At 36.9% G+C, this 19,768-nt stretch overlaps 1 protein-coding gene across 8 annotated transcripts in view; it reads right to left on the bottom strand.

Annotated features, from left to right (window-relative positions):
* The window catches only part of ST7L (suppression of tumorigenicity 7 like), a 92,204-nt gene that overhangs the window by 62,863 nt on the left and 9,573 nt on the right, over positions 1-19,768 (bottom strand). For all 8 annotated transcript variants that reach the window (XM_043460319.1, XM_043460313.1, XM_043460315.1 and 5 more), the window contains 3 exons: positions 19,286-19,340; positions 15,950-16,065; positions 6,140-6,218 (listed from right to left, as the gene is read on the bottom strand). In XM_043460319.1, the coding sequence (XP_043316254.1) occupies positions 6,140-6,218; positions 15,950-16,065; positions 19,286-19,340 (250 nt within the window). The remainder of the gene's footprint in view (positions 1-6,139; positions 6,219-15,949; positions 16,066-19,285; positions 19,341-19,768) is intronic.

Below are 19,768 nucleotides of genomic sequence, written 5' to 3'. Positions count from 1 at the left end.
TATGGATGTGATAGTTGGACTATAAAGAAGGTTAAGCACTGAAGAATTGATGCCTTTGAACTGTGGTGTTGGAGAAGACTCTTGAGAGTCCCCTAGACTGCAAGATCCAACCAGTCAATCTTAAAGGAAATCAATCCTGAATATTCACTGGAAGAACTGATGCTGAAGCTGAAACTCCAATACTTTGGCCACCTGATGTGAAGAACTGACTCCTTGGAAAAGACCTTGATGCTGGGAAAGACTGAAGGCAGGAGGAGAAGAGGACAACAGAGGATGAGATGGTTGGATGGCATCAGCGACTTGATGGACATGAGTTTGAGTAAGCTTCAGGAGTTTGTGATGGACAGGGAAGCCTGGTGTGCTGCAGTCCATGGGGTCGCAAAGAGTCGGACACAACTGAGTGACTGAACTGAACTGAATCTTTATTACTCCCTCCCTTCTGCCTCGAGTTTAGTTGGCTAAGATATAAAGCTAAGTCCTTGATTTAAGATCTTTTTTCTTTATTAATGTAGGTATTTACAGCTGTAAATTTTTCTCTGAGCATGTACTGCTTTTGTTGTATTTCACGATTTTTGATACATTATGTTTTCATTTTCACTCATTCCAAAGCATTTTTCTTTTTTTTTCCCCATTTATTTTTATTAGTTGGAGGCTAATTACTTTACAATATTGTAGTGGTTTTTGCCACACATTGACATGAATCAGCCATGGATTTACAGGTGTTCCCCATCCTGATCCCCTCTCCCGCCTCTCTCCCCACTCCATCCCTCTGGGTCTTCCCAGTGCACCAGCCCTGAGCACTTGTCTCATGCATCCAACCTGGGCTGGTGACCTGTTTCGCCCTTGATAATATACATGTTTTGATGCTGTTCTCTCGAAACATCCCACCCTCGCCTTCTCCCACAGAGTCCAAAAGTCTGTTCTGTACATCTGTGTCTCTTTTTCTGTTTTGCATATAGGGTTATTGTTACCATCTTTCTAAATTCCATATATATGCGTTAGTATACTGTATTAGTCTTTATCTTTCTGACTTACTTCACTCTGTATAATGGGCTCCAGTTTCATCCATCTCATTAGAACTGATTCAAATGAATTCTTTTTAATGGCTGAGTAATAGTCCATGGTGTATATGTACCACAGCTTCCTTATCCATTTGTCTGCTGATGGGCATCTAGGTTGCTTCCATGTCCTGGTTATTATAAACAGTGCTGCGATGAACATTGGGGTGCACGTGTCTCTTTCAGATCTGGTTTCCTTGGTGTGTATGCCCAGGAGTGGGATTGCTGGGTCATATGGCAGTTCTATTTCCAGTTTTTTAAGAAATCTCCACACTGTTCTCCATAGCGGCTGTACTAGTTTGCATTCCCACCAACAGTGTTAGAGGGTCCCCTTTCTCCACACCCTCTCCAGCATTTCTTGCTTGTAGACTTTTGGATAGCAGCCATCCTGACTGGCGTGTAATGGTACCTCATTGTGGTTTTGATTTGCATTTCTCTGATTATGAGTGATGTTGAGCATCTTTTCATGTGTTTGTTAGCCATCTGTATGTCTTCTTTGGAGAAATGTCTGTTTAGTTCTTTGGCCCATTTTTTGATTGGGTCATTTATTTTTCTGGAATTGAGCTGCAGGAGTTGCTTGTATATTTTTGAGATTAATCCTTTGTCTGTTGCTTCGTTTGCTATTATTTTCTCCCATTCTGAAGGCTGTCTTTTCACCTTGCTTATAGTTTCCTTTGTTGTGCAAAAGCTTTTAAGTTTCATTAGGTCCAATTTGTTTATATTTGCTTTTATTTCCAATATTCTGGGAGGTGGGTCATAGAGGATCCTGCTGTGATTTATGTCGGAGAGTGTTTTGCCTATGTTCTCCTCTAGGAGTTTTATAGTTTCTGGTCTTACATTTAGATCTCTAATCCATTTTGAGTTTATTTTTGTGTATGGTGTTAGAGAGTGTTCTAGTTTCATTCTTTTACAAGTGGTTGACCAGTTTTCCCATCACCACTTGTTAAAGAGGTTGTCTTTTTTCCATTGTATATCCTTGCCTCCTTTGTCGAAGATAAGGTGTCCATAGGTTCGTGGATTTATCTCTGGGCTTGCTATGCTGTTCCATTGATCTATATTTCTGTCTTTGTGCCAGTACCATACTGTCTTGATGACTGTGGCTTTGTAGTAGAGCCTGAAGTCAGGCAGGTTGATTCCTCCAGTTCCATTCTTCTTTCTCAAAATCCAAAGCATTTTCCTAAATTATCTTGTGATTTCTCCTTTGACATCATTTGTCTCTAGAGTTCGTTGTTTAATTTCCACACATTTCAATATGGTGAAATTTCTGAATTTCCTTCTGTTACTGACTTATAGTTTCATTTCACTGTAGTGAGGGTAGACAGTTTATATGATTTCAATCATTTTAAGTTTATTGAGAATTATTTATGCCCTAACTATGATGTATCCTGGAGAATGTTCCATGTACACTTTGGGTATATGGAAATGTTGTTGGGTAGATATCTGTTAGATACAGTTGGTTTACAGTGTTGTTCATTCAAGTCTTCTATTTCTTTGTGTATCTTTTGTCTAGTTATTCTATCCATTATTGAAAATGAGGTGTTGATGTCTTCAACTATTACTGTTGAACTCTTTATTTCTCCCTCAATTCTGTCAGTTTTTGGTTCATACACTTTGGGGCTCTCTTATTAGATGTACACAAGTTTATAATTGTTGTATCTTCTTGATAAATTGAACTTTTGTCATTATATAATGTCAAACTTTGTCTTGTAAAAATTTTTGTCTTAAAGTCTATTTTGTCTGGTATTAGTTTAACCACTCCATCTCTCTTTGGTTACATTTGCATGGAATATTTTCTTCCACACTTTCACTTTGTACTTGTCTTTGAATCTAAAGAACCTCTTGTAGATAGCATATAGTTGGACTACTTTTTTCCCTATCCATTCTGCTAATCAATGCCTCTTAACTGAAGAGCTTAATCTATTTACCTTTAAGTAATTTGTGATAAGGAAGAAATTGTTTTCTCCATTTTCCTATTTGTTTTCTATATATCCTGCCTTTTTTGTTGTTATTGTTCTCTTTCCCTGCATTATTGCCTTCTTTCGTGTTAGATATTTTCTAGTATACCATTTTGATTCCCTTATTTCTTTTTATCATATTTTTTATTTTAGTGGTTAACAGTTAACAATTATATTTAACAACTTACAAAACCTAAGAATGAATTAATAATAATTTAGTTTCAATAGTACACAAAACTTTGCTCCTATATAGCTCCTCCCCCCTTATGTTGTTATGGTCACAAATTGCAACTATATAAACTGTACGTCCATCAACATAGATTTACAAAGACTGTTTTACACAGCTGTCTTTTAAATCATATAGATAAAAAGAACTTTGAACCAAAAAAATTAATATTGACTTTATTTGCCTATGTAGTTACACTTCTGGTGTTCTTCACTGCTTTGTGTGGCCTCAAGACTATCTAGTATCATTTTATTTCAGCCTGAAGGCCTCCTTGTAGCATCTCCTGTAGGAGAAGCTCAGGTCTACTAGCACTGAACTCTGTTTTTGTTTATCTGGGAATGTCTTCTCCCTTTTTTTTTTTTTTTTGAAGGATAGGGTTGCTGGACACAGAATCCTAAGCTAACAGGTTTTTTCTTCCTGAACTTTAACCATATTATCCCATTGCCTTATATGGTTTCTGATGAGAAATCAGCTGTTAATCTTTTTTAGGATTACTTATACGTGATGAGTTGCTTCTCTCTTGCTTCTTTCAGGTATCTGCCCTTATCTCTGGCTTTTGAAAGCTTGATTATAATGTATCTCATGTGGATATCTTTGAGTATGTCTTCTGTGGGGTGCATTAGGCTTCTTTGATATGTAGATCCATACATTTCATCAAATTTTGGATCTTTTCAGCCAGTATTTCTTCAAATAGTCTTTTTTGCCTCTTTCTATCGTTCTGGGATTCCATTATGCATAAGTAAGTATGTTTAACAGTGTCCCACAGGTTTCTAAGGCTCTGTTCTCTTTGCTTCATTCTTTTATTTTTGACCAAACTCAAGTTTGCCGATTCCTTCTGTTTGCCTGTTTAGATCTGCTGCTGAACCCCAATAAGAAATTTTAAATTTCAGTTAAACTTTTCAGCTCTAGAATTTCTATTTCGCTTTTATTATTTCTAACTCTTTACTGATATTCTCTAATCCGAGACAGATTCTCATGGTTTCCTTTAGTTCTTTGTATATGGCTTCCTTTACCTCCTTGAGCACATTTTAAATAGTTGATTTAAAGTTTTTGTCTAGAAAGTCCAAAGTCTGGGCTTCCTCAAGGACAGTTTCTATTCATTTCCTTCTTGTCTCTGTGAAAGGCATATTTTGCTGCTTTGTATGTCTTATAATTTTTTTGTTGAAAACTGGAAATTTAAAATATTATAATCTAGCAACTCTAGAAATCAGATTTCCTCTCCTCCCCAGGGATTGTTGTTGCTGTTTATAGTCATTTGTTTAATAACTTCTGAACTGATTTTGTAGTTTATATTCTCTATCATGAGTGACTAGTGAAGTCTCTGCTCTTTTAGCATAATGGTTAGTTAGTGACTTGATAGAGATTGCCCTAAACCCCTGAAATCAAAAACAAAACAAAAAACAAGTCTTTGTAGATGGGTTCTGTGTGTGTATGGGGGCATACCTTCAACATTCAGTCAGGCAGTTTACAACTCTGCCTTAGCTTTCACTTTCTGTTTGTGCAGAACCTGAAAGTTAGACAGATGTGAAAACTTAAGGCCTTAAGTCTTTTCTGAGCAAGTGCCCACACTTGGGCATGTGTATAGCTGCTAAGATTCCTAGGAATATGTGGAAGCTTTTAAAAACCTCTATTTCCCAGTTTCTCAATCCTCAGCCTTTCCTCCCAAGCTTTCTAGTTTGTCTATTGCTTGTCTGTTGTTACCCCTTGCTCCTTGCAGCAGGGCCTAGTACATTTGCCTTTAAATATTTTCAACAAATGCCAGCCCACGCACCCCACTAACTGTATCCCCTCCCCCAGGATAGCTGTGTCAGTGCTGGGAGAGTTTCAGATTAACCAAAGTAAAAAAATCAAGCCCTTAGAGCTGGTCCTTGATGGGTTCATCAGACCAGTCAGACCATCAAACCACAGTTCTTTGAGAATATGATCCAGTCTGCATCCTTTGATAGACGGAATTATACCCAGAAGTGTGACAGTTGTCTTCAACGCTACCACTGAGCTAGCGGGTGGAGGATGGGGTTAGTGTAAGTTAAAACACAAAAAATAAATAAATAAATAAATAAAGCTCTCTTAAAGAAATTCAGTTATTTCTTAAAATTGATTAAGCATTCTCCAGGTTGCAATAAACTTTTGATTAGTTTTCAGAGTCTCAATAAACTTGGTTCACTGCTTGTTGAGTTCCCTACACTGCCATTTTTGTTCTACCTTGGGTAAGTCTTCTTAATAAGGATTAATATATCTGTGGTAGGGGAGAAAGGAGGAGTATGGGGACAATGCTAAATTCATATTATTCAGGAGGCATTCCTTGATTAATCCCAACTAGGCCCATTTTTTACTCTTGGCATTTATTTAATATTAGATCAATATTTATTGATCTGTATTATTTAAATATTAAGTTCACTTATACTTTTTAAAATATAAAGTTGATAAAAGGAACTTTTAAAAAAAATATGCTGCTAACATTAAAAATAATAAGGTTAGAGCCATGTTTTTCTTATTTTGAATTCCCTTCCCAATCCTCCAATCCTACTAGCAACTACAGGTCTCAGGACTGAATGAATGCTTTCAGTGAATGACATAAATGAAAAACAAAATTAAAATGGGTGGCATAGTGTTTTAGTACTCTAACTATCAAGTATTATCATCAATTAGATCAGTACTCTCCCTTTTGAAAAATATTTCCACATAATTTCTATTCAAAAGCATAGAAGATAAGTTTACAATTTCAGAAGCAAAAAACAAATGTCAATGAACATTACAAATTTTGTCCCTAGTATGCAAAAAGAGAAAGGTGACTACTAATGACTCCAAATGTCTTAGGGACAGCAAAAAGGAAACAAAATCATTTGCCTGGGTTTCCTTCAAAACAAACTTCTTTTCCATATATTATAGTTCACACTTACTCGTTGTTTAATTCTAAAGCTTGATAGGCTGCTTTGATTCGAGCTGGAGGATTCCTTTCTCTCCATGCCTTCTGCATAACTGTGGGAAAAACATTTCAAAAAGTAGATGAGATGGCAAACATAAATTATCTTATGCAAAACATACAAAGAATGATTTAGAAGAACAAACAAAGATTTAAATAACATGTTCTTAAACATAAACAACAAACTGGGGTGATGGCTCACATTAACCTTATGAAAAGTTTACACTAAATTTGGAAGCTTCATATACAATAGAAATTAAAATATTATTTCTCTGATTTATATGAATAACATAGTTGATACTCAATCAAGTTAACTATATCATTATTATACATGAAGTTATATATCTAAATATATATTAAAATTGACATCAGATTTTAATTAATGAAATATTCTTGTTCTTTTATCCTCTTGGAAAGGTTCTATGGAACTGTTAAAAATACACGAAAACCTTAGAAATCAAAGTTTTTATCTAATCAGAGATTCAGTCCACAAAGAATGCTTGAATTTGTATTTTATATTAAAGGGGGGAAAGGAATTAATTTAGGATATAGTACATTTATGAAAAATATGAGTCTCTACTAAGAGTCAAGAAAAGCCTGAATTAGGATCTCTCTGAAATAACAATATTAGTTTTGTTATCATTTACTATACCTAATCGAACATTTCACATTAAGCAAAGTTTCTTTAAAATTAAATAAATAAACAAAGAAGATCCATGAAACTATCTGGCCTATTTCAAGTTTGATAACAAAAATAGAGAATCTATGACTGTTGCTTTTGGAAGGAAACCTACAACTGTCCAGAAAGAATAATGTGGAAAACGTTTGAGTTTTCCTTTGGAAACAAAATATTAGTCTTGGCTTAGAAAAGGAGACAATATATTCTACTTGTGTAACAAAAATACATCTCTCATATCAAACATGTCACTAGCTAGCTGACAGCTAATGCTTCCTGAACTTGACAAATTGATGCAAGTCAGCACCCATATGATAATAACCAGGTAAAGAATAGCATTTTGCTTAAACATTAAAATATTACCTAAAAATCAAATATAATACTTAACTTGCCCATTTTTGATGATGAGGCTCTCTTCCATAAGTTAATGATATTTTCAGCTCCAATTCTGACACCGAATTTTGGTAACAATTTAAATGGTTACCTGGTACTCTAGCATATTAAGTATACATAGTAATTTATTTAACCAGTTCTCTTTTGATGGATAATTAATTTTTTGCTAATATAAAAATACTATGATAACCATCTTTTAACATCTATCTTTGTATACCTGGCCAAATATTTCATTTTTAGAAGTGGATGGTTAAAAACGTATGCATCTTTTAAAAGACTCTGGATATATATTCCCAAATTCCTCTCAATGAGATTGTATCAATTCACATTTTTTCAGGCAGTGCAGGAGAGTGACTATTTCCCCACTTTCTTAACAACACTGAGTAGTGTCAATCTTTGCTAATTTAATACATGAAAACTATCTCACTTTCATTTGTATTTCTTCTATTTCTAGTAAAGTCATCTAATCTACCATTAAGCATTTTTTGTTATTCATATGTTTTCAAATGCTCTATCCAGCCTTATTATCCCTCATAACCAATGCACTTCTAAGCTAAAGAGGAAATGGGAAATAAAGTAGAGGAAGGAAAATGTTTACTTCCCTCTAAAACAAGGTTTAGAAATCATTTAGTATTCAACGGTTGATTGAGTATTTAACTGCTGATTTATTATACTCTTCAAAAGTTCTCTGTAAGAATTCATGATTTGCTTAAGAAATAACACAAGCAGTTAACAATTCAATCAAATTTATCTATTTTTCAAGTTAAATGCTATTCTAATACATTAACAAGCAGAAGGAACTAACTACCATTCAATCTAAGACCAGAGGTCAGAAATATAAATGCCTTGAGACCTTGCAGAACTAAAAGCACATGCACTGACTGTCTAAAAGACAGAATCACAGTTCAGGTCTAACTGATTACTGCCAAGTGGAAACGTGGGTCCATATTTTCCAACTTAAATTGTAAGTCTGGAGTTTAATGTTAAATAATCTTTTGATTATGTCTGTTCACTATCCTAAATAAATAAATCAATAGAGTAAGAACAAAAATCTACTAATTTAGTAATTACTAATGACAACAGTTAAGAGAAATTTGTCATATCACACATATAGACACATTTTTCTTTTTTTTAATATAAAACTATAGACATAAATCTTACATTTATATGAGTATCTGTAAAGATCAATGTGGAACCAATAGTCCATTTCTAGATTATCATTCATGGATAAAGTCCAGTTCAGTCTGAAACTGGGATTTTGCATACCTCTAGAAGTACTACACAAAACTTTGTAATGACCAAAATGGGACACATAATTTTAAGAGAATCAACCTCTAAAGCTTCAACTTTATATGACTCTTTCCTGTGTCTGATCTAATTGAAGAATGTTTCTCTGATTAGCCTATCTGTTGCACTGGTTTCTCTTTCCTACCCAACACAGGCTCCTTGCCTCACCCTGCTCCCTTAAAGATATACCTATTCCTACTTCATAAAAGAAAAGCTTACTTTTCACCCATCTTGAATCTTTCCAAGGTGCATTGCCCTAGATTGTAAAAATGTCCAGGTGCCTCAGGAACAAGTTAAAGTCTGGCTTTCGGAGCAACCGTTTTTAATCAAGAAACCTATAGTAGAGATTTGTGCCATTCTCTTATTTAACAGGGAAGCTCAGTACTAGAAATACAAGGGGCTACCCTCATGGTGGCAACCCACTCCAGTGCTCTTGCCTAGAAAATCCCATGGACGGAGGAGCCTGGTGTCCATGGGGTCGCAAAGAGTCGGACACGACTGAACGACTTCACTTTCACTTTCTTTGACCCTCATGGCTCAGCTGGTAAAGAACCCACCTGCCAATGCAGAAATAGAGTAGTCTGGCTGCTGGAAGTTCTGAATTCAAGTATATTGTAGAGTGGGGAGGGAATAATAATTTTTGCCAGTTCCATTTATCAGCACCCTTTCTCCCCTTACTATCAAGCATGCACTGTTCCTAAGGGAAGGTTCTTGCATAGTAAGGCAAAGAAAGCTTTGCTGCTGCTGCTGCTAAGTCGCTTCAGTCGTGTTTGACTCTGTGCAACCCCATAGACGGCAGCCCACCAAGCTTCCCCGTCCCTGGGATTCTCCAGGCAAGAACGCTGGAGTGGGTTGCCATTTCCTTCTCCAGTGCATGAAAGTGAAAAGTGAAAGTGAAGTGCCTCAGTTGTGTCTGACTCTTAGCGACCCCATGGACTGCAGACTACCAGGCTCCTCCATCCATGGGATTTTCCAGGCAAGAGTACTGGAGTGGGTTGCCATTTCCTTCTCACACTGTGAGTGAAAGTGAAATCGCTCAGTCGTGTCCGACTCTTTGCGACCCCATGGACTGTAGCCTACCAGGCTTCTCCATCCATGGGATTTTCCAGGCAAGAGTACTGGAGTGGGTTGCCATTTCCTTCTCCAAAAGAAAGCATTAGTAAGGGACAATAAAGGCACTGGAATCTTGTTTTGCCCAAGTGATAAGCTCAAGACAAGGCTCTAAGACTTACCTATCTTTTCATCTTAGAATCTGAATTCAGAAGAGAGGTGGCTGTCATAGGGATGAATGCTAACATGGCTATTTGAAATTAAAAAATGAAGTAAAAAAAAAAAATGAAGTCAGACTTCTCTGTCAGAAAGTATGTCAGAGCTGGAAGAGCCAAATATGTAGCTCTAAGGATTTGACAAAAATATAAAGTATAAGATTCCATTTAGAACTATATGGTCAAAAGAAACTTACATTTTTAACAAAAAATTACACAAAACTGTTCAGGACTGGGGGAAACAGAGACTCTTGGAGGGCACAAACAAAATCTTGTGCACACCATAACCCAGGGGAAAGGAGCAGTGACCTCACAAAACTGAGGCAAACCTGCCTGTCAGAATTTGAGAGTCTCCTGCAGAGGCATAGGTCAGAAGTGGTCTACTGAGGGGATGGGGAACAGGCAGCAGTAGCCCTGGGAGGGGTGTGTTGGCATAAGTCCTTTTTGAAGGTTGCCAGTAGCCCTACTTTTGAAGAAAGTAGGGAAAACCACTAGACCATTCAGGTATGACCTAAATCAAATCCCTTATTATTATACAATGGAAGTGACCAATAGATTTAAGGGACTAGATCTGATAGAAAGAGTGCCTGATGAACTATGGACGGAGGTTCATGACATTGTACAGGAGACAGAGATCAAGACCATCTCCAAGAAAAAGAAATGCAAAAAAGCAAAATGGCTGTCTGAGGAGGTCTTACAAACAACTGTGAAAAGAACAGAAGCGAAAAGCAAAGCAGAAATAGAAAGATATGCCCACTTGAATTCAGAGTTCCAAAGAACAGCAAGGAGAGATAAGAAAGCCTTCCTCAGTGATCAATGCAAAGAAATAGAGGAAAACAATAGAATGCGAAAGACTAGAGATCTCTTCAAGAAAATTAGAGATACCTAGGGAACTTTTCATGTGAAAATGGGCACAAAAAGGACAGAAATGGTATGGACCTAACAGAAGCAAGAGATATTAAGAAGGGGTGGCAAGAATACAGAGAACTATACAAAAAAGATCTTCACGACCCAGATAATCACGATGGTGTGATCACTCACCTAGAGCCAGATATCCTGCCATGCGAAGTCAAGTGGGCATTAGGAAGCATCACTACGAACAAAACTAGTGGAGGTGAGGGAATTCCAGTTGAGCTCTTTCAAATCCTAAAAGATGATGCTGTGAAAGTGCTGCACTCAATATGCCAGCAAATTTGGAAAACTCAGCAGTGGCCACGGGACTGGAAAAGGTCAGTTTTCATTCCAATCCCAAAGAAAGGCAATGCCAAAGAATGCTCAAACTACCACACAATTGCACTCATCTCACACACCAGTAACGTAATGCTCAAAATTCTCCAAGACATGCTTCAGAGATATGTGAATCGTGAACTTCCAGTTGTTCAAGCTGGTTTTAGAAAAGGCAGAGGAACCAGAGATCAAATTGCCAACATCTGCTGGATCATCGAAAAAGCAAGAGAGTTCCAGAAAAACATCTATTTCTGCTTTACTGACAATGCCAAAGCCTTTGACTGTGTGGATCACAATAAACTGTGGGAAATTCTGAAAGAGATGGGAATACCAGACCACCTGACCTGCCTCTTGAGAAATCTGTACTTAAGTCAGGAAGCAACAGTTAGAACGAGACATGGAACAACAGACTGGATCCAAATAGGAAAAGGAGTATGTCAAGACTGTATACTGTCACCCTGCTTATTTAACTTACATGCAGAGTACATCATGAAAAATGCTGGGCTGGATGAAGCACAAGGTGGAATCAAGATTGCCAGGAGAAATATCAATAAGCTCAGATATGCAGATGACACCACCCTTATGGCAGAAAGTGAAGAAGAACTGAAGAGCCTCTTGATGAAAGTGAAAGAGGAAAGTGAAAAAGTTGGCTTAAAGCTCAACATTCAGAAAACTAAGATCATGGCATCTGGTCCCATCACTTCATGGCAAATAGATGGGGAAACAATGGGAACAGTGTCAGACTTTATTTTTTTGGTCTCCAAAATCACTGCAGATGGTGACTGCAGCCAAGAAATTAAAAGACGCTTACTCCTTGGAAGAAAAGTTATGACCAACCTAGACAGCATATTAAAATGCAGAGACATTACTTTGCTGACAAAGGTCCATCTAGTCAAGGCTATGGTTTTTCCAGTAGTTATGTATGGATGTGAGAGTTTGACTATAAAGAAAGCTGAGTGCCAAAGAATTGATGCTTTTGAACTGTGGTGTTGCAGAAGACTCTTGAGAGTCCCTTGGACTGCAAGGAGATCCAACCAGTTCATCCTAAAGGAAATCAGTCCTGAATATTCATTGGAAGGTCTTATGTTGAAGCTGAAACTCCAATACTTTGGCCACCTGATGCAAAGAACTGACTCATTTGAAAAGACACTAGGGCTGGGAAAGATTGAAGGCAGGAGGAGAAGGGGACAACAGAGGATGAGATGGCTGGATGGCATCACCGACTCAATGGACATGAGCTTGAGTAAACTCTGGGAGTTGGTGACAGACAGGGAGGCCTGGCATGCTGCAGTCCATGGGGTCGCAAAGAGTCATACACGAATGAGTGACTAAACTTAACTGAACTGAGTAGCCCTACCATAGAGCCTGTAGACTCCAGGATTTGGTTGCCTCAGGCCAAACAACTAACAGGGAGGGAGCAGCTCCTTATTGCAAAATTCAGGCTTAAATTGGAAAAAATAGGGAAAACCACTAGGCCATTCAGGTATGATCTAAATCAAATCCCTTATGATTATACACTGCTCAGTCATGTCTGACTCTTTACTACCTCATGGACTGTAGCCTGCCAGGTTCCCACCAGCAGAAAATTGGATTAAAGATTTACTGAGTATGGCCCTGCCCACTAGAGAAAGATCGAGTTTCCCCACAGCTAGTCCCTCCCATCAGGAAGCTTGCACAAGCCTCTTATCTTCAGCCATCAGAGGGCAGACAGAAGAAACAAGAACTAGAATCCCATAGTCTCCAAAATAAAAACCACAATCACAGAAAGCTAACCAAAATGATCATGTGGATCACAGCCTTGTATAACTCAATGAAGCTATGACCCATGCCATGCAGGGCCACCCAAGATAGACAGGTCATGGTGAAGAGTTCTGACAAAATATGGTCCACTGGAGAAGGGAATGGCAAACTACTTCAGCATTCTTGTGTTGAGAATCCCATGAACATCATGAAAAAGCAAAAAGATATGACACCAGAAGATGAGCCCCCCAGGTGGACAGGTGTCCAATATGCTACTGGTGAAGAGCAGAATAACAGCTCCAGAAAGAAAGAAGAGACTGGGCCAAAGTGGAAATGACGCTCAGCTGTGGATGTGTCTAGTGGTGAAAGTAAAGTCTGATTCTGTAAAGAACAAAATCGCATAGGAGCCTGGCAGATTAGGTTCATGAATCAAGGTAAATGAGACATGGTCAAGAAGGTAATGGCAAAGTGAACATCAACATCTTAGAAATCAGTGAACTAAAATGGACAAGAATGAGAAAATTTAATTCAGATGACCATTATATCTACTACTGTGGGCAAGAACCCCTTAGAAAAAATGGAGTAGGCGTCATAATCAATGAGTCCGAAATGCTATATTTGGGTGCAATCTCAAAAATGACAGAATGATCTTGGTTCATTTCCAAGGCAAACCACTCCACATCACAGTAATCCAAGTCTATGCCTTAACCACTAAAGATGAAGAAGCTGAAATTGACGGGTTCTATGAAGACCTTCTAGAACCAACACCAAAAAAAAAAAAAAAAAAAAATGTCCTTTTCATTATATGGGATTGGAATACAAAAGTAGAAAGTCAAGAGATATCTGGAGTAACTGGCAAGTGTGGTCTTGAGTATAAAATGAAGCAGAGCAAAGGCTAACAGGGTTTTGTCAAGAGAATGCACTGGTCATAGCAAACAGTCTTTCAACAACACAAAAGACGACTCTACACATGGACATCATCAGATGGTCAGTACCGAAATCAGACTGATTATATTCTTTGCAACCAATGATGAAACAGCTCTATACAGTCAGCAAAAACAAGACCTGGAGCTAACTGTGGCTCAGATCATCAGCTCCTTACTGAAAAATTCAGGCTTCAATTGAAGAAAATAGGGAAACCACATAACCATTCAGGTTATGATTAGACACAATACTCAGTCATGTCTGACTCTTTGCTACCTCATGGACTGTAACCTTCCAGGCTCCTCTGTCCTTGGGATCTTCCAGGCAAGAATACTGGACTGGATTGCCATTTCCTTCCCCACCTGGATCTTCCCAATCCTGGTGTCGAACCCGGGTCTCTTGTGTCTACTGCATTGCAGATGGATACTTTACCTCTGAGCCAGAGGGGAAGCCCCAGTGAAAGTGACAAATAGAGTCAAGGGATTAGATCTGGTAGACAATAATACCTGAAGAACTACGGACAGAGGTTCATAACACTGTACCGGACATGGTGACCAAAACCAACCCCAAGAAAAAGAAATGCAAAAAGGCAAAGTGGTTGTCTGATGAGGCCTTACAAATATGGGGCCTTACAAACAGCCAAGAAAAAGAAGAGAAGTGGAAAGAGAAAAGAAAAAAGGAAGTGGAAAAGTGGAAAAGAGAAAAGGAAAGATATATCCAACTGAATGCAGAGTTCCAGAGGATAGCAAAGAGAGATGAGAAAGCCTTAAGTGAACAACGCAAAGAAATAGAGGAAAACAATAGGATGGGAAAGACTAGAAATCTCTTCATGGAAATTGGAGATAGCAAGGGAACATTTCATGCAAAGATAAGCACAACAAAAAGCAGAAGAGATAAAGAAGAGGTGGCAAGATCTTAATGACCCAGATAACCACGATGGTGTGGTCACTCACCTAGAGCCAGACATTCTGGAGTGTGAAAGTGTCAACTCACTGGAAAAGCCCCTGAAGCTGGGAAAGATCCCGGGCAAGAAGAGAAGGGGGCAACAAAGGATAAAATGGTTGGACAGCATCACTGACTCAATGGACATAGTTTGAACAAACTCCAGAAGATAGTAAAGGACAGGGAAGCCTGGCATGGTGCAGTCTGTAGGGTCACAAAGAGTCGGACACGACTGAACAATATAAAGTGATTGGGAAGATTAAATTAGTATCTTTATATAAATTGCTTAGAACGGTGCTTCATATATAATAAGTGTTATACAAGAGTTAGCTATTATTAATGAAACTGCTTAAGACATCTGCAAAATCAAAGCTATTCAATCATTTATATTTCCATCAAAGAGTAAATATTAATATTTACAGTATACCAGGCAGTGTGTTAGATGATAAGGATTCAAAGATGACAAGTATAGTCCCTTATACCCAAAGTTTCACACATTATTAGGGAGGACAAACATTTAAGCAACATCATAATATTAACAAATAAGTGTTCACAGTTGAATAAACTAACTAAAATTATTTTACTGAGGTTTGGACTAAGTACTGTTGAACTGCAGAGAAGATCAGAGAAGGCTTCCCAGAGAATAAGACTTTTAATTTTGAAGGATAAAAGTAGAAGCATAGAAAAGGTGGAAAAGGGCATTCAAAATAGTTGTGATAAAGATCCCTGTCAATCAGTCCGACATGATTCAGCAACAAAACAACAACCTTAAGCCAAATATTTAAGAGTCTCCATACTCACTTCTACAGAAAAGATTAGAGAGAACTAAACTCAGACATTTCTATGATCTTCCACAACTTTACATGTTTCTCTGAATTACGGCTGGAATAAAATACACCCAATTTTTCTCCATATGCTGTGCCCCAATGTTTAACTCTGCCTTACTCTTTTTTTTTTTAAATGTATGATTTCAGGTGTTAATTTCCCCAAGCAAAACTGGGTACACTATTCTCTGCATAAGCAATTGTTGGATTTGATCTAAAAGGTTTTTTAAGTTGTAAAAAAAGCAACTAAATTAATTTGTATAAAATAATTTAAATTCTGTGTAAGACAAAAGAGTATAATAATAACCTAATTTACAGTCATAATTAGTATTATGATTTAATACTAATGATTAAATGATTTAATTGATTAGAATCAATTTATTCTGGGTTTCTTATCAATGATACAAACAACTCCAAGCCAAATAACTCTGTATAATAAATTACACTAAAAAACTTCGAAAATAATTGTAATGACTACTATTTACCCCAAGAACAGATATGACACATACCTGTGTCTGAAGGACGTAAAAAGTCTGTGTCACAGGTGAAAAAGGTCTGATGGTCCTGAGCTGACAAATTCATATCATAGTATGTAAGTGGCTCTTTACCAGTCACCCAAGTGTATCTTTACCAAAACACAAGAAAATATGTAAATTGAACGTGAGAGAGCATCAGTCAGTTACAATAGACACTACTTAAAACTCAAAATTTACTACTACATTTTATTTAAGGACATTTCAAAGGCTTATTGTAATCAATAAAACAAAAGAGATAACCTACATAAACTACCTACAGTACAATAATAAAACATCTAAAACCAAAAGAGAAAAGGCTAGATTATTCAACAAACAGTGCTTCAAATTGAATCTAAAGGGATAAAACAATTTGATTGCAACATATACCTCATTAACTGTACTTAAATTCTCAGTGAATTAGAATTAAATATGAAAAGTAAAACTATAAAGAAGCTAGAAGAAAACACCCTAAAACCGTCAGGAATTAATAGCAGATAACAAGCTGGCTAATAAATTAAAATAACTAATTTTTACTTTTCACCTATAAAATTGGCAAATATATGTCATCAAGACTGAGGTGGGATATCAATTCACACATATTCCTGTTGTAAATTGGTATTTACATTTCTCTTCCCAGTAATCAATTATATAGTATCAAGAGTCTTAGTGCCACAACTACTGAAGCCCGCATGCCTAGAGCCTATGCTCCAGAACAAGAGAAGCTACGGCAATGAACAGCCTGTGCACTGCAAGGAAGAGCAGCCCCTACTTGCCACAATTAGAGAACAGCCTGGACGCAGCTATGAAGACTCAGCATAACCAAAATTAGTTAATTAATTATTTTAAAAAGAGGCTTAAAAACATTCACACCTACTTAGAGAATGGGCAAATGGAATTCCATTTTACCACTCTACTTTTGTTTATTTTTGAAATTTTTCAACATTAAAAGAAGAAAAAATTCAAAGGGAAGAAAAAAACTGTTCACACTTTTTGATTCAGTAACCGTAGTGCTACAAATCAACTCTAAGAAAATAATCATATATGTGAATAAATATTTATATATAAAGATATCCTTCTAGAGTAAATGTTAACAGTGAACTATAATCTGTGATCTGGAGAGGGGAGCAGTAGATAAGTTATATATGGTGCCTCTACAATAAAATATAGTACAACTGTTAAAATTCATGTTTAAAAAAAAAAAATTCATGTTTTGAAGTAATTCTGTGGGAAATTCACATATGGTGAATTTCATATATTATGATGTTCAAGTTTTGTTTCTATATATGCATATATAGAAGAGAGTCTGGATGGAAACACTAATAGTGGTTATCTCTTCATGGGAGAAAAACGTGATTTTTTTACCTTCTTTCTATACATCTCTTTATTTTCCAACTTTCTACAGTGAACAGGTATATATTTTGCAATCAGAAAAGGCAGTTTAAAAGCACATTATATATACATGATCAAAGATTTTAAGTTATTTAATAAGGTGTCTTGCTATTTAAAGTTTTCAGCTATTTTGCAAGAAACTATCATGAAGAAAAAAGAAAAAGCAAGTCCTTGTTCACTTAGCAAAGTTGGGTACACATTCTAAAATCATAAAAAAAATTTAACATTCTATATTAATCCCAAAATGATTTGAAGCAGTTAAAAAATATATGTATAGTGTCAATAACTCAGGGCTTCCCTGGTGGCTCAGCAGTAAAGAATCCACTTGTAGTGCAGGAGATGTGGATTCAATCCCTGGGTCAAGAAGATCCCCTGGAGAAGGAAATGGCAACCCACTCCCGTATTCTTCCCTGGGAAATCTCAGGGACAGAGGAGCCTGGCAGGCTACAGTCCATGGGGTCACAAAAATCAGACACAATCTAGCAACTACACAACAAAACAACAAATCAATAACCTAAATTAGAAGCAAATTTTAAAAGACTCAATAAAGTAAAACAAGGATTGGGCCATAAAATGGCCCACAGCAAAGAGTTTTATAAACTTGCTAAAGGTTGGCTATAATACAAGTCTAAGCTTCCCAGAACCACACAATAATTACCAATGCATTTTAGACTTTCACATTAAGACAAACTAATCATTCAAACAGAAGCATTAAGAGTTCCTTATCCTGGGCTTCCCGGGTGGCTCGCTGGTCAAGAACCTGCCTGCCAATGCAGGCATGGGTTCAATCCCTGATCCAGGAAGATCCCACATGCCCCAGAGCAACAAACCCTGTGTACCACAACAGTTGAGCCTTTGTTCTAGATCTCAGGAACCACAACTACTGAGCCCGTGTGCCACAATTACTGAAGCTTGTGCACCTAGAGCCTGTGTTCCACAAGAGAAGCCATGACAATGAGAAGCTAGCACACCACAACTAGAGAAAAGCCCGCACAGCAACAGAGACCCAGCACAGCCAAAAATAAATAAACAAGTAAAATTATAAAAAAGGGTTCCTTATACTAAGAAATTTCTCTTTAAGATTTTCATGAAGTAGATACTATAAGATAACAAGAATAACAGCCTAAAAGCTTTTTAATAAACAGTGAGAAGTTCAAGGACCTGTTTCTTGCAGAATCCCTTAATATAGGGCAATTGCATCTATCAGAAAAGGCTAGCTTTGACTTCCCAGGATGTGACTGTCCTACACTATCAAGTACTTATGCACAAGGATTACTGCTTAATCATTTTGTATCCCTGTCATTTTGTACAATGTCCACATACAGTAGAAAAAAACTATTTCTTGTTCAGTGAATTAAGTAACATACCCCATGCTATCCCCAGGTAAAACACAGCCCCTTTCCAAACAAATAAAGTTATCTTTTTTCATAAGTTTCAACAGTTTTCTCATTTAGAGTAAAAACCAGAAGAGCAATGGACACAGTAGTATAGCTAGGAAATGGCAATATAAAATGCAATATAAAAATAGCATACCCTGTACTGCTGCACAAATGAAATTTATATTCACATTCAGATTGATATTGTCTAGTAAACTGTCAAATAACTGTCAAACTTTAAATTGAGCACGTATGCACAGGAATATGCTGACATTTATAATTTTTCTTAACCTCATGAATTCTTTGAAAAGGCTTTCTGTCATAAACCAAGGAGCAAATGTACACTTATTATATATCACAAACATGGCTTGAAGCAATGTTTCTCATGATAAAAGTAAACATATTCAAGATGCAGAAAATTAAACTCTGGGCTAACCATTTTACCTTATTATATATCTGTAACTCCAACTAGAAGAGCTATGATGTATCTGTAAAAATAAATGTTTCCATAATACTTTTACTCTAAAACCACTGTCATAATTATACTGAAAGCAAAATGTAATACCTCCTATATTCTGCTCCTCTGAAAAGATTTAGAGGATTTCTCCACACTTTACATTCTAAAAAAAAAGCAAAGAGAAAAAGGGGGGAATTAAGACAGTTTCACCTAATGTAGTTAAATACTAATTCAGCCAACATGCTAAGCACAATGCTGGCCACGTATAACACAAAGATGAATAAGGCATGGATCATCCCTGCTGCCACGCAGCATATATTCAAATCTAGTTATTCCCTTATTTCTGCCTCTGTAGCCTTTCGTCCACAATTGAAGTACAGAACTTACCATATTACAAAGTGACTATCTGTTTGGTTTTCAGTTGCTCCCTTTAAAATACAAGCTTTTAAAACTTTGCTCATTTTTGTATTTCTAGAACTTACCACAGAATCTGAACTAACTTGTTTAACTGAATTACATGTGGCATGAGAATCAGTTATGTAAACTATCACCTAAACTGTGTGAAAAGTGCTATGGTAGAGAGATGTTTTG

The sequence above is a fragment of the Cervus canadensis genome, chromosome 2 (assembly GCF_019320065.1).
Source record: "Cervus canadensis isolate Bull #8, Minnesota chromosome 2, ASM1932006v1, whole genome shotgun sequence".
NCBI lineage: Eukaryota > Metazoa > Chordata > Mammalia > Artiodactyla > Cervidae > Cervus > Cervus canadensis.
The sequence above is the reverse complement of the archived record's forward strand: the minus strand, read 5'-3'. Positions and strand labels throughout refer to the sequence as shown.